Here is a 14,995-nt window from a genome sequence, read left to right on the forward strand (position 1 = left end):
AGAGCTCCCCGAGCTCAAATTTTACATACAATGTAGCCCCCCTGCGGCGTCTGCAAGCCCTACGGCGGTATCAACTTGCCGCCCCCTAGTTTACTTGCTGGCTACGCCCTCGGCACAATGCAAGATGGTCAAAAAAGAGTGAAATCACAGACTAAATCTATTTAATTAATATTTATTAATAATATGTTGACTTATGCTGAGATATACTAAAAAACTTGATACGAAAAGTTTCAATAGACGAATAAAAATTATATTAAAAACATAATTGAGCAAGCCTACCATTATGAATGTCTCGTCTTAATATATGATAAAAAAATATAATATAATAATTAATAATAATCCAGCCTATATACGTCCCACTGCTGGGCACAGGCCTCCTCTCATGCGCGAGAGGGCTCGGGCTATAGTCCCCACGCTAGCCCAATGCGGATTGGGGACTTAAAAAAATATAATAGAGGATAATAAAAACCAGGTATCAAATAAATAACTCATGACAGTAATCTATATACATTGACTTCGAATCATTGAGCATTTGCACAATATTGAAACAAATTCACATTAAATTTCTTTCTAAGTTTGTCAATTTTTATCAACGCTTGTATGATTAACGGGTCGGCAACGCGCTTACCAGTGAAGCAAGCGTCCATAGGCTGCGTCAATAGTATGCAAATGCTACGTATCTGTTTGCAATGTAACTTACCAAAAGCACGCTAATCTAAAACTGTTGTCTACATATCACTTTTTCAATGTCATTTCACTTGGTTTATAACACTTTCAAGTCGGCACGGGGTATGTAACACTTTTAACGCATTCACTGCCAACGTTTTCGTAGCGTAGCTGATTCTAGCGTTTTTCCGCTTTGTAGGGGAAAGCGACTAAGAACAGAGCGCCCGCCAAGCGGGTTCCCGGCACTCAATGTGTTAAGTCAACACAGCGACGTTTGAAACACTTTAATTCAACACATTCGATGTTGAGTATTGTTTGATCACTTTATACACCATTTACATATTTGTTATATACATTGGTGTCAGTTGATCTGAAACAAAAGGGATGCATTAAAAAAAAACATTTAATATGATATTTTATATAAAAAAACATATTTTATGGTACAAACTTTTAACACAAACGATTGCTTTTGAGACAGTTCGGAACACTTTTTGGGCAGTTTTCAGGGCGATTCTCACGAGTCGTAACTCAATGTTATGTTATTTTATGTCAATTTCCATAGCTCCAGTTCTATATCATTAGACTTGAACATCGCATGGTGGTCTATATTTTCAAGATATTTTAATTTCAGCTCAATTCGACATTCGGAACTCATTCACTTGCATTAAGAAGGAAGGAAATGAACTAAATTTGAAGTTTGAAAAGAAAGTTATCACAGGGAATCGTTAAAAGGGCGACTCATAGATCGGTCGTTTTGGAGATTTTTGAGGTAGGTCTGTTTCACACGTAAAGCTGGCCATACACATTAGGGTACGCCTGCGCAGTTTTACCTGAACAGTTCAATTGCACAGATAAAGCTGGTTAGAAAACTGCGCAATCGAATACCAAATACACTCCGTTTCACCTGTGTAGTTGGCAAAACTGCGCAGGCATACCCTAGTGTGTATGGCCAGTCTTATCAGCTGATGATTAGAATAGCCACGTTAAGTAACGCACGGTCAGCGGCGCGCCTTGTGGTCGGCGTGGTGGCCCAGCGTGACGAGCGCGGAGGCCACGGCCAGGCCGCCCAGTGCCGCCGGTCGGTAACCTGACAAGGAGGGAGAGGGACGCACGGTCAGCGGCGCGCCTTGTGGTCGGCGTGGTGGCCCAGCGTGACGAGCGCGGAGGCCACGGCCAGGCCGCCCAGTGCCGCCGGTCGGTAACCTGACAAGGAGGGAGAGGGACGCACGGTCAGCGGCGCGCCTTGTGGTCGGCGTGGTGGCCCAGCGTGACGAGCGCGGAGGCCACGGCCAGGCCGCCCAGTGCCGCCGGTCGGTAACCTGACAAGGAGGGAGAGGGACGCACGGTCAGCGGCGCGCCTTGTGGTCGGCGTGGTGGCCCAGCGTGACGAGCGCGGAGGCCACGGCCAGGCCGCCCAGTGCCGCCGGTCGGTAACCTGACAAGGAGGGAGAGGGACGCACGGTCAGCGGCGCGCCTTGTGGTCGGCGTGGTGGCCCAGCGTGACGAGCGCGGAGGCCACGGCCAGGCCGCCCAGTGCCGCCGGTCGGTAACCTGACAAGGAGGGAGAGGGACGCACGGTCAGCGGCGCGCCTTGTGGTCGGCGTGGTGGCCCAGCGTGACGAGCGCGGAGGCCACGGCCAGGCCGCCCAGTGCCGCCGGTCGGTAACCTGACAAGGAGGGAGAGGGACGCACGGTCAGCGGCGCGCCTTGTGGTCGGCGTGGTGGCCCAGCGTGACGAGCGCGGAGGCCACGGCCAGGCCGCCCAGTGCCGCCGGTCGGTAACCTGACAAGGAGGGAGAGGGACGCACGGTCAGCGGCGCGCCTTGTGGTCGGCGTGGTGGCCCAGCGTGACGAGCGCGGAGGCCACGGCCAGGCCGCCCAGTGCCGCCGGTCGGTAACCTGACAAGGAGGGAGAGGGACGCACGGTCAGCGGCGCGCCTTGTGGTCGGCGTGGTGGCCCAGCGTGACGAGCGCGGAGGCCACGGCCAGGCCGCCCAGTGCCGCCGGTCGGTAACCTGACAAGGAGGGAGAGGGACGCACGGTCAGCGGCGCGCCTTGTGGTCGGCGTGGTGGCCCAGCGTGACGAGCGCGGAGGCCACGGCCAGGCCGCCCAGTGCCGCCGGTCGGTAACCTGACAAGGAGGGAGAGGGACGCACGGTCAGCGGCGCGCCTTGTGGTCGGCGTGGTGGCCCAGCGTGACGAGCGCGGAGGCCACGGCCAGGCCGCCGAGCGGCGGCGCGCGGCCGGTGCCGCCGGTGGGCAGGCGCACCAGCAGCGACAGCACGGCGGCGCGCGAGCCCAGGCACGGCTCCAGCGCCACCGGCGCCGGCACGCCGGCGCCTGCAACACGACCGACTCCTCAATACATAACACTCAGTCTACGGCCTCAGTTTGCGAGCGGCATGACCGCCGGAAGGCCACCTCATCGTCGCCGCTCATCTTTCAGTATGCACCCTCACTTGGATGCCATAGAACGCACGCTGCGAGCGTGTTCGCTTCTATCGATGCCATGCGCTTTTTTCTACACAAAAATAACGTCTTCCCACACAATAAACCCTAACATACCTACGCCATTAACAGAAGACTATGGCATGAGCCACAAAATTGCTGAATAAAGAAACATTCATTCAAAATATTTCACAATTTTGCGTCTTGCCGCTACCGATCATATCCTAGCTAGGACTTGTCTGTAAATTACTATACTTAAGCACAAAAAATTTCAAAATTAAATGAAAAATACTTATTTGAATTGATAGTCACATCACATGGCACTTTTACGCTTTGTCGATTCCAAGTTAATTCAAAATTAGCGTAATCGGACTCTAATACTAATCCCTTATATAATTTTGCTTATAGTAACCACCTGCATTTTTATGAGTATAACTGTACCTGCTCCTCCTTTCTCCAGCTCCACACAGACTTGGCTGAACGGCCGCGACGCCATCTGCTCCATTTCCACGAAGAGCCGCTGCCGTCTTCTGTACAAGTCGTATTTCTGGAAAAAGAAGCAAAATTGATTAAATTAATTTCCCCATAACATCATGCCGTAATGAGACCATCGGTAAACGTATGTTTAATAGAGGCAAGTGGAGGTTTCAGCAATTTAGTTCAAGGAAAAAGTAGAAGAACGTGGTCAGGGTCACGTCACATCAAAAATTATAAAATCTCTGCACAAACCTGTTTAATCTTCCACAGAGCCGCAGCAACCAGCAACAACAGTAAGAAACACGACGAGAACGTGATGAAGAACTGCTGCAGATTCAACTTCGGGTACTGCGAGAACGAGATTTGTATCCACAGAGGCGGGCGGAAATCGTACACGTACACGAAGAACGTGGTCAGGGTCACGTTGTCTTCTACGCCGAAGGCGTGGTCGGATTTGGCGAATCTGTAATGGAAGGGTCTACGGTCAATTATGAGTTGGACGCTGTGATTATTAAAATAAACTTGACTTTTTGTATACCTTATTGCAATGACATAAGGTTCTTTTTGGATTTCACGTGCCTATAAATCCCGGTCTTTTGATAGGCTTGCGTGGGCATGTAGAGAGCTTTAATGTCATGTAGAACGCCTGCTGGAACCCTTTAACAGGCGCAACAATATACACCCATGACCCGGTCGCAGCAGGCATTGAGACTTGTAGAAAAAGTGGCTGTGACTGTGCGGACAGACAGACGGACATGACGATTCTATAAGGGTTCCGTTTTTTTGCCATTTGACTACGGAACCCTAAAAAGTGAACATAACGGTCTATGGATTGAAGTTTGGGTGCACAATGAGACTGGGTTATTGCAAAGACGTCCGGGCACCTGCCATAACAATGTTTACGTTAGTTCATAGATTATACGGTTTATTATTAGTGACTGTTTTTGGCTTGATCTTATAGAATCATTGCTAATGCCAAAACATGTTATTTATTTCACAAAAATATCTAATATTGTTGCGATCACTACAACAGGTAATTAGTTAACTAAACATTATTCGGTAACAATTTTTTTTTTCTTTATTTAGAAGCAAACAGTCTCTTATATTGATAAATTGTTACAATATAGGGTAATAGACTTATAGAGCTACAGTTTCCTTAAATATAGTATGAAAACCATACAATTTATGACAGTAGTGTTTAGTGGAATTGGTTTTATATTGCATCTCATGTAATGTTTTTGGTGGGATACTAATCTCAAGAAGCACTATTAGTCCAGCAAGTGCCCCAACATAAGTACCCACTTTGCCATACTAGCTGTATAGAAAAGTGATTCGTTAGGGCTCCGACTGTACCTGTAATAACTACCAATTTTATCAGCGTGAGTGGTCTCATTTAATTCTTTCTAATTCTAAAAACGTATCTAAATTCGTAGCTAATTCACTTGTATGAAACATCAAACATTTATTTAGCAAATAGGCCACAGGGGCAATTTAACATGTCGATTTTTTACAAGCAATAATAATTGGATACTTTATTAGAGATGTATGCAATCTCTAAATGTCGAATTACACAAAAAAAAATGATAAAAAATACAAACAACAAATACTAGAATTCTTTAGAGATGTAAGAGTCTCCAAGTGTCAGAGATAAAATATAATTAAATTAATTATTATTAGTTTTATATGTACTAGAACATGTAAATATTTCACTTGATTAAATTTGGTTTATCATTAAAAAGCTATAATTAAAATTATCGTTAGAGATGTAAAGGATCTCCAAGACTTGAATTCTTATAAAAATAATTAAAAGGAAAAAAAAATATCAAACAACCTATGGTCTACAAATATATAAAACAAATGACTAACTTGTATCTAAAGTTGGTGCAGTTGACGTGCGCGAACAGCGTCCTCTCCCCCGGCTCGGAGCGCGTCCTAACCGTGAGGTTCATGCGCGCGTGCGCCGAGCACGTGATGCTGAAGTCCGCGTCCACATCGGCTTTCACGGGCGCGTTCCGGAAGTTTATGGCGGAGAGATGGCGGTCTTCTTTTTTTGAGAGGTTGAAGGTGAACTGGTAGTCTACTGCTAAGTCATCTGTAACAAGAAATAAGATTAAATGAATAAATATTATAGGACATTATTACACAAATTGTCCCACAGTAAGCTCAATAAGGCTTGGATTGTGGGTACTTGGGTCGTCGCGTTTATCGGAAAATATAGCGCCACCTACAAAAATAAACTTACAATAGCAAGCGCCCTTGTTGTACAGATCAGTGTGGTAGTGGTTGCTGTTGTCGCATTTGTCGCACCGCTCGCCAGCCAGGCCTTTGTCGCGTCTATCGGGAAATACAGCGCCACATACAAGACTAAACTTACAATAGCAAGCCCCTTGTACATGTCGGCGTGGTAGTGGTTGCTGTTGTCGCATTTGTCGCACCGGTCGCCGGCCAGGCATTTGTCACGTTTGTCGGAAAATACAGCGCCACCTACAAGACTAAACTTACAATAGCAAGCCCCCTTGTTGTATAAGTCTGCATGGTAGTGGTTGCTGTTGTCGCATTTGGCGCACCGCTCGCCGGCTAAGCCTTAGGTGCTGCAGAAACGGCGGCCAGTGTCTGGTTCACAATGCGACTACTAAATGAAACTTATTGATTAATCTATATAGTTACTAAAACACCGAAATCTGCTGTTACACAGTGTATTCATTAATTTCTACTAGAAAATGTCGTTAGCGCGATTCAGTGATACGTACAGCGCCATCTACAAGAGTGAACTTACAATAGCAAGCCCCCAGTAGATCGTCTCTTACCGATGTTACTGATATTTATGGACCATACCTCTCTCTACAGTTCACTCTTGTATTAATTAGTACTTACAATAGCAAACGTCCTTGTTGTACAGATCAGAGTGGTATTAGTTGCTGTTGTCACATTTGTCGCACCGCTCGCTGCCTTCGGTACTGCACAAACAACTATGTAAATGTGAAACCTAATACTTACAATAGCAAGCCCCCTTGTTGTACATGTCGGCATGGTAGTGGTTGCTGTTGTCGCATTTGTCGCACCGGTCGCCAGCCAGGCATTTGTCACGTTTGTCGGAAAATACAGCGCCACCTACAAGACTAAACTTACAATAGCAAGCCCCCTTGTTGTACAAGTCGGCGTGGTAGTGGTTGCTGTTGTCGCATTTGTCGCATCGCTCGCCGGCTAAGCCTTTGGTACTGCAGAAACAACGGCCTGTGTCTGGTGCGCAAGCGACGGCTTGCGCGTTGCATTCGCACGCTGAAACAAAACGAGACAAATTAGAACGAGAGAATTAATGCCATTGCTTTAAGGTTTAAACTCGGTTGTGTGGCTACTTTAGTAACGCTCAGATATGAAATGAATTCCCGCCGTACTTTCATTGATGTAAGGCTTAATATAGCTTGTACTCACGTTTGCAAGTGCCTCCGTTGAGCGGGTCGCCATAATGTCCCGGCGCGCAAGTGTCGCAATGTAGCCCTACTGCTCTAGCGCCGCAGGGCTGTATGCATTTGTCTCCCTCCCTCTCGTCGCAGGTGGAGTGCCCGTTGCATTGGCAGCGGGGGCAGTCGGTGAAGAACCACCTGCAAAATAAATAAATATTATAGGACACTTACACAAATTGACCAAGTCCCACAGTAAGCTCAACAAGGCTTGTGTTGAGGGTACTTAGAAAACGATATATATAATATATAAATATTTTATAAATAATTAAATACATAGAAAACATCCGTGACTCCGGAACAAATATCCGCACGCGGGCTCGGCGCGGCACGCGGCGCACGGCACGTGTACACTATACAGACCTGGAAGTCTCGCAGACTTGCGGCTCGTGCGGGCGGCGCGCGCCGCCGGGCAGGCACACGCCGCGGCCGGTGGGCGGGCGCGCGGCGTCGTCGCACCAGCCGCACGCGGGCTCGGCGCGGCACGCGGCGCACGGCACGTGTACACTATACAGACCTGGAAGTCTCGCAGACGTGCGGCTCGTGCGGGCGGCGCGCGCCGCCGGGCAGGCACACGCCGCGGCCGGTGGGCGGGCGCGCGGCGTCGTCGCACCAGCCGCACGCGGGCTCGGCGCGGCACGCGGCGCACGGCACGTGTACACTATACAGACCTGGAAGTCTCGCAGACGTGCGGCTCGTGCGGGCGGCGCGCGCCGCCGGGCAGGCACACGCCGCGGCCGGTGGGCGGGCGCGCGGCGTCGTCGCACCAGCCGCACGCGGGCTCGGCGCGGCACGCGGCGCACGGCACGTGTACACTATACAGACCTGGAAGTCTCGCAGACGTGCGGCTCGTGCGGGCGGCGCGCGCCGCCGGGCAGGCACACGCCGCGGCCGGTGGGCGGGCGCGCGGCGTCGTCGCACCAGCCGCACGCGGGCTCGGCGCGGCACGCGGCGCACGGCACGTGTACACTATACAGACCTGGAAGTCTCGCAGACGTGCGGCTCGTGCGGGCGGCGCGCGCCGCCGGGCAGGCACACGCCGCGGCCGGTGGGCGGGCGCGCGGCGTCGTCGCACCAGCCGCACGCGGGCTCGGCGCGGCACGCGGCGCACGGCACGTGTACACTATACAGACCTGGAAGTCTCGCAGACGTGCGGCTCGTGCGGGCGGCGCGCGCCGCCGGGCAGGCACACGCCGCGGCCGGTGGGCGGGCGCGCGGCGTCGTCGCACCAGCCGCACGCGGGCTCGGCGCGGCACGCGGCGCACGGCACGTGTACACTATACAGACCTGGAAGTCTCGCAGACGTGCGGCTCGTGCGGGCGGCGCGCGCCGCCGGGCAGGCACACGCCGCGGCCGGTGGGCGGGCGCGCGGCGTCGTCGCACCAGCCGCACGCGGGCTCGGCGCGGCACGCGGCGCACGGCACGTGTACACTATACAGACCTGGAAGTCTCGCAGACGTGCGGCTCGTGCGGGCGGCGCGCGCCGCCGGGCAGGCACACGCCGCGGCCGGTGGGCGGGCGCGCGGCGTCGTCGCACCAGCCGCACGCGGGCTCGGCGCGGCACGCGGCGCACGGCACGTGTACACTATACAGACCTGGAAGTCTCGCAGACGTGCGGCTCGTGCGGGCGGCGCGCGCCGCCGGGCAGGCACACGCCGCGGCCGGTGGGCGGGCGCGCGGCGTCGTCGCACCAGCCGCACGCGGGCTCGGCGCGGCACGCGGCGCACGGCACGTGTACACTATACAGACCTGGAAGTCTCGCAGACGTGCGGCTCGTGCGGGCGGCGCGCGCCGCCGGGCAGGCACACGCCGCGGCCGGTGGGCGGGCGCGCGGCGTCGTCGCACCAGCCGCACGCGGGCTCGGCGCGGCACGCGGCGCACGGCACGTGTACACTATACAGACCTGGAAGTCTCGCAGACGTGCGGCTCGTGCGGGCGGCGCGCGCCGCCGGGCAGGCACACGCCGCGGCCGGTGGGCGGGCGCGCGGCGTCGTCGCACCAGCCGCACGCGGGCTCGGCGCGGCACGCGGCGCACGGCACGTGTACACTATACAGACCTGGAAGTCTCGCAGACGTGCGGCTCGTGCGGGCGGCGCGCGCCGCCGGGCAGGCACACGCCGCGGCCGGTGGGCGGGCGCGCGGCGTCGTCGCACCAGCCGCACGCGGGCTCGGCGCGGCACGCGGCGCACGGCACGTGTACACTATACAGACCTGGAAGTCTCGCAGACGTGCGGCTCGTGCGGGCGGCGCGCGCCGCCGGGCAGGCACACGCCGCGGCCGGTGGGCGGGCGCGCGGCGTCGTCGCACCAGCCGCACGCGGGCTCGGCGCGGCACGCGGCGCACGGCACGTGTACACTATACAGACCTGGAAGTCTCGCAGACGTGCGGCTCGTGCGGGCGGCGCGCGCCGCCGGGCAGGCACACGCCGCGGCCGGTGGGCGGGCGCGCGGCGTCGTCGCACCAGCCGCACGCGGGCTCGGCGCGGCACGCGGCGCACGGCACGTGTACACTATACAGACCTGGAAGTCTCGCAGACGTGCGGCTCGTGCGGGCGGCGCGCGCCGCCGGGCAGGCACACGCCGCGGCCGGTGGGCGGGCGCGCGGCGTCGTCGCACCAGCCGCACGCGGGCTCGGCGCGGCACGCGGCGCACGGCACGTGTACACTATACAGACCTGGAAGTCTCGCAGACGTGCGGCTCGTGCGGGCGGCGCGCGCCGCCGGGCAGGCACACGCCGCGGCCGGTGGGCGGGCGCGCGGCGTCGTCGCACCAGCCGCACGCGGGCTCGGCGCGGCACGCGGCGCACGGCACGTGTACACTATACAGACCTGGAAGTCTCGCAGACGTGCGGCTCGTGCGGGCGGCGCGCGCCGCCGGGCAGGCACACGCCGCGGCCGGTGGGCGGGCGCGCGGCGTCGTCGCACCAGCCGCACGCGGGCTCGGCGCGGCACGCGGCGCACGGCACGTGTACACTATACAGACCTGGAAGTCTCGCAGACGTGCGGCTCGTGCGGGCGGCGCGCGCCGCCGGGCAGGCACACGCCGCGGCCGGTGGGCGGGCGCGCGGCGTCGTCGCACCAGCCGCACGCGGGCTCGGCGCGGCACGCGGCGCACGGCACGTGTACACTATACAGACCTGGAAGTCTCGCAGACGTGCGGCTCGTGCGGGCGGCGCGCGCCGCCGGGCAGGCACACGCCGCGGCCGGTGGGCGGGCGCGCGGCGTCGTCGCACCAGCCGCACGCGGGCTCGGCGCGGCACGCGGCGCACGACACGTGCCGCGCGCAGCCCGCGCGCGCCGCGCCCGCCGCGCCGCAGCCGCCCGACACGCTCGACGTCGACCACAGCCGGCACCCGCCCAACGGGAACGACGCGCCGTATGCGTTCTGATCATTCAAAAAAAAGTCATATCACAAGTGTAAAGAACTGCTATTCTTAGGCCGCGAACTGGACGCATATGACCGGCGCGACGCATATGACAGCAAATCAAGGCCGTCCATACATCCAGCACAATACTGTCAGAAGGCCACAAAACCTAGAAAACTTCTTTGGGATAATTTCGTAAGTATTTAAAAACTGCTATTTTTATAAGACTAAATGAGCCCGAAAACAGAGAAAACTACCATTCTGGGTCGCTATAAAGAATAAACTTTATTCATGAAAATCTAGAAATCGTCTCTCTTATTAGGAGGAAGCGTTCCCCTTACGCGCCACATACTTTCAAGTTATAAAAGAAAGAAGTTATTTTTATACAACCGTATACTGTAGCAGAAAACCTTGAAAACGACTTCCCTTCTTCTTGACGATCCAAATAAAATTGACAGAGATATTCGAATCAAAAACGTTACAAAATAGGATTCAAACAAGCTAAAACAAGCACAGATAACAACTTGCCTTATCAACGCAACGCCCAGTCGAGGCACACCATATGCACTCTTCCGACGTGCAATTTGAGCACGTATGAAACGTCGCACACGGGGCCGTGCACGGACCGGCGGCTGCCACGCTCCTGGAAATTAAGGTCAGTAATAACAACTGTCCTTAACTTTATTCGCTTGCTCGGTCACTTGTATGATCGTCAACTTAATGATTATTATTATTTGTATCTCCTTGGATTTCACGGGTCTATAAATCCCGGTCTTTTGATAGGCTTGCGTGGGGATATAGATCCAACACGTCGAGAGCTTTAATGTCATGTAGAACGCCTGCTGGAACCCGTTCACAGGCGCAAGAATAGACACCCATGAACCGGTCGCAGCAGGCATTGGAATGTAATGATTATTATTATTAAACAGGCGATAACAGGATCAACTGCATATTATCCTCCTGGGGGCCGAAAGCTGTTTTGTTTTCAAATTAGAATTAAGTGAATATAAAAAGTTCAAAATAGGTTCTGAAATTTCTGAAACGAATTTCAAAGTACTTTTACCATTTTCAAGCCCAAAGTCTAGGGCTTAAAAAACCTTTTGACGGCCATCACTATTTTATATAACACGCAATAGTAAACTTTATTAGGATGCATTAAGGTTCATTTTATACTCCTGTTTCGGCTATGACTGATTGCGGCCGCCAAATGGTCAAATTATAAACTGAAATAGATATCATACACTAAAGAAAAAGTAACCAAGTCTACAGGTGGCCGAGGTGGGAATCGAACCCGCATCTTCAGCTTACGCGGCTAACGTCCTGACCACTAGACCTCTGATATATGCTATCTTTGAAGGGCTAGGCGCCTTTGACCAACTCTTAAGAGCCCGGTAACGATTTTAGAGCAAACATGTAAAATTGATAGATTTATACTCTGTATCTTTAGGTATTTAAAAAACAGGTAAACAAAATCTACCCTCATATGACTCCTTAAGCCAGTTGAGGGTAAATGAAAACATTACACGATCAAATAATGTATGTTTAAAGTCTGGTCGTTCAGTGACAGATCCAGGCGGTTTTGTATTTAGTTGGTTAACCAATAAAAGTTATAACTACCCGAAACTTTGCAATTTTTTTGTTTACTTTTATTTAAATACCTAAAGATACAGAGTATAGTCGTTGAAATTGTACTCCTTTTCTTACGTAATATCTAAATAACAAATATTGGTTTCTGTAGTAAACGTAGATATAACGCGCGGCTGCGCCCGCGCGAGGCAGTCATTAAATAGCTACGACACTATCCATACGTGTGTTTGACTCAATCCTCCCGCTATACCGTTTACAACAGTGGCGACAACTTTTAATAATGAGGTCGCAAGCGTGCGTCCCCGGTAATATGTGACGAGAAGGGACACTTTTTAAAAATTCATCAAAAAATTATGGTGGTTAATTATACAAAATGACGTACAAGGACAGTTTCAGCAAATATTGTAGATTGTTTAAGTATCAAAATTACGTTGAAATTAAGTCGATTTTCACAGAAATTGTCACTTGTTTTGAAGTAATTTCTGAAGAAAATAGATTTCGTCCAACTTTCATTTACACTACTTCAAATTTATAACAACAAAAATGTAGTTTATTAAAGTTGAAGTACAGGATATGTGTAATACTAAATTACAATTTTTAGCAGTCGAAACTTTACGACATTTAAAAAGCACAAAAACATTACTAATTAGGTGAGTCTGTTTTCAAAAAATTGATTTATGTACAATTTCATCGACTAAATCTATCAATTTTGTCATTTTTGCGACTAAAATCTTAAAACTTGAAGGCGAGCAGTGTGTGCTTGTACCGCCTATTGGCACCGTACGAAGTGCATGAGGGGGGGGATAAGTAAAGCGATCGCAGCGCATAAGGTGGTAAAAATAGGCACTAACGGAAGTTAGCGTCTTTAACATTTCATACAAATTATATGGCTCGAAATGGAACTTTAATATACAATATTATATCCTGAAATATTCATTTAAATTGTATGGTGTAAGGGACCAGTGTAATCTGTATGAAATGCTTAATATAACTAACGTATTTAATTAAATCATTATTTATACTGTATCCGTGTAAATAGCTTTGCAAATACCACATATTATGAAATATTTTTGTAGAAGATGGGTATAGTAAGTTATCCTTAAAAGATAGACATACACCATCGCGGACTTTTTTGTAGACCAATGAAAGAGCGAATTCCACCATAAATTGTGTTGTTATCTCAAACAGATTGGGCAGCGTTTTCTATTAAAGCTCTTAGCCAGCGTGATTTTTTCTGACTTCATTAGCAAATATCGTCACATTTCAACCAATTTACACAAAACCTTAACAAATATACGCCTTAACCTTCTCCAAGAATCACTATTCATAAGTAGAAACCGTATAAAAATCCGTTCAGTAGTTTTCACTCAAATTATTACGATTTACTTCTCGCTGAATAGTTGACAAAATACGGGCCTTTAGTTGCAACTTGCAACCGCTTGTGGCGCTGTCGTCGCGCACGATCCCAATACTAAGGGTCAAATGACTGAATGTGATAGAGCATTTAAAACTGTATCACAAAATAAGTAATAGTACTGCCGTACAGATATGAAACTTCCTACGAAACCGAAGTTTGACAGCGATTCAGGGTCGAATTATACTGTCCCTTTCTAATGTATGGTACTTTCCCTTTCGGCCATTTAGGGTTGTCAAAATTCAAGTCTTTACTTTATCTGTGGTCGTGCACGTGTAGGGACGTCAAGTTGTGCCAACCCTAATAATTGCTTGGAGCAATGCTGAGCCGAATGGTGCCGGGAAAAGCCGAAAGGAGTGTCGCCCCTGACTGTACTAACCTGATGTCGTCAGATGAGTTAGCCGGCTTGCATTTGATAGATTCATAATCCCAATAGCATGACCGCTCTTCTGAGCTCTGAAAACAACAATAATAATTTTAAAACTATTGGATTTTCAGACGTCTATTACGCAATCGACTAACTAGATTAATAAATAGTATTTTATACAATCGTGATATAATAGTTTTTCAGTCGAGTACCGAGTTTAGCCAATGAAGCTTGCCGAGTTGCCTAAGTAAGGTACAAGATTGATTATATCACTATTGTTTACAATACTGTGACAATGTGTAGGGGGTGAGAGAAAGATTTGGGGAAGGGAAGGGTAGGTGAAAACTGCACATTGTCACAATATTTTTGTACTAGTCAAGTCAAATAATTTATTTACTATAAAACCTAAATAATTAATGACATTTGGTAAGTATCTCAGTAGACGAAAATATAATACAAAAGACATAAAACGCGCGAAACATGATAGGGAGCGTGCATGAACTGTAGGAGGCAGCACAGGAGCCGTCAGATTTTTGGCGCGAGGCGTAAATGTGATGTTTATTGTTCCTATGTAGCCCACAAGATGGCAGAACCTACTATGCACAAGAAAACACGTGACGTGTAAATGTGCATGTTTATGGTTCCGATTCAGGCCACAAGATGGCAGACCCTCCAACGCGCACGGTCCCTATAACCATGTATAGAACCACTGTTTGAGCTCCTCTAGTAAACGAAATAAGGGCAGGAGAATAATGAAGATGGGTATTAAGGGCGTTGAACAAGAATTTACGAACGAGTGTGAATTGAACCCCGAAGCCGAAAGCGAGAGCTTAATTAACACGAGTTCGTAATTCCTGGGCGGTACAGGAATTACGAACTCGTGTTATGGCACACACAACTCGTGAAGAAAGAATAAAACTTCTACCTAACTTCGGTCGTACATTATTTAAGGACCGCATCGCCTACGTGTAATAACATCTTTTACAAGCGAGTGTGATGGAAAGATAATTACCGAATGTACAGATAAGTAGTGGTGGTGTTGCTGATGTGCGTGGCACGCAGCGCACGAATGGTACCGCGCGCAAGCGTCTCTGGCCAGCTCCCCTGTGCTTGCGCACTCGTCTACCATTAGCGCCATCTGTTGGCACAACAAAAAGGTTTGTGGTTAACTTTTTGACCTACTAACTAACTAACGTTCGCTAACAAACTGTA

The 14,995-nt window shown here is 50.8% G+C and overlaps 1 protein-coding gene across 1 annotated transcript in view; it reads right to left on the reverse strand.

The window, feature by feature from the left end:
• Positions 1 to 240: 240 nt before the first annotated feature.
• Positions 241 to 14,995, reverse strand: part of LOC133529522 (attractin-like protein 1) — a 44,231-nt gene continuing 29,476 nt past the window's right edge. The window contains exons 17-28 of the mRNA XM_061867254.1: positions 14,796 to 14,921; positions 13,796 to 13,872; positions 10,944 to 11,058; positions 10,188 to 10,435; positions 7,024 to 7,193; positions 6,721 to 6,870; positions 5,458 to 5,683; positions 3,844 to 4,054; positions 3,556 to 3,661; positions 1,663 to 3,006; positions 439 to 1,036; positions 241 to 275 (exon numbers count right to left, since the gene is read on the reverse strand). Of these exons, the coding sequence (XP_061723238.1) occupies positions 2,825 to 3,006; positions 3,556 to 3,661; positions 3,844 to 4,054; positions 5,458 to 5,683; positions 6,721 to 6,870; positions 7,024 to 7,193; positions 10,188 to 10,435; positions 10,944 to 11,058; positions 13,796 to 13,872; positions 14,796 to 14,921 (1,611 nt within the window). The 3' untranslated portion in view covers positions 241 to 275; positions 439 to 1,036; positions 1,663 to 2,824. The remainder of the gene's footprint in view (positions 276 to 438; positions 1,037 to 1,662; positions 3,007 to 3,555; positions 3,662 to 3,843; positions 4,055 to 5,457; positions 5,684 to 6,720; positions 6,871 to 7,023; positions 7,194 to 10,187; positions 10,436 to 10,943; positions 11,059 to 13,795; positions 13,873 to 14,795; positions 14,922 to 14,995) is intronic.

The sequence above is a fragment of the Cydia pomonella genome, chromosome 21 (genome assembly GCF_033807575.1).
Source record: "Cydia pomonella isolate Wapato2018A chromosome 21, ilCydPomo1, whole genome shotgun sequence".
NCBI classification, from domain to species: domain Eukaryota; kingdom Metazoa; phylum Arthropoda; class Insecta; order Lepidoptera; family Tortricidae; genus Cydia; species Cydia pomonella.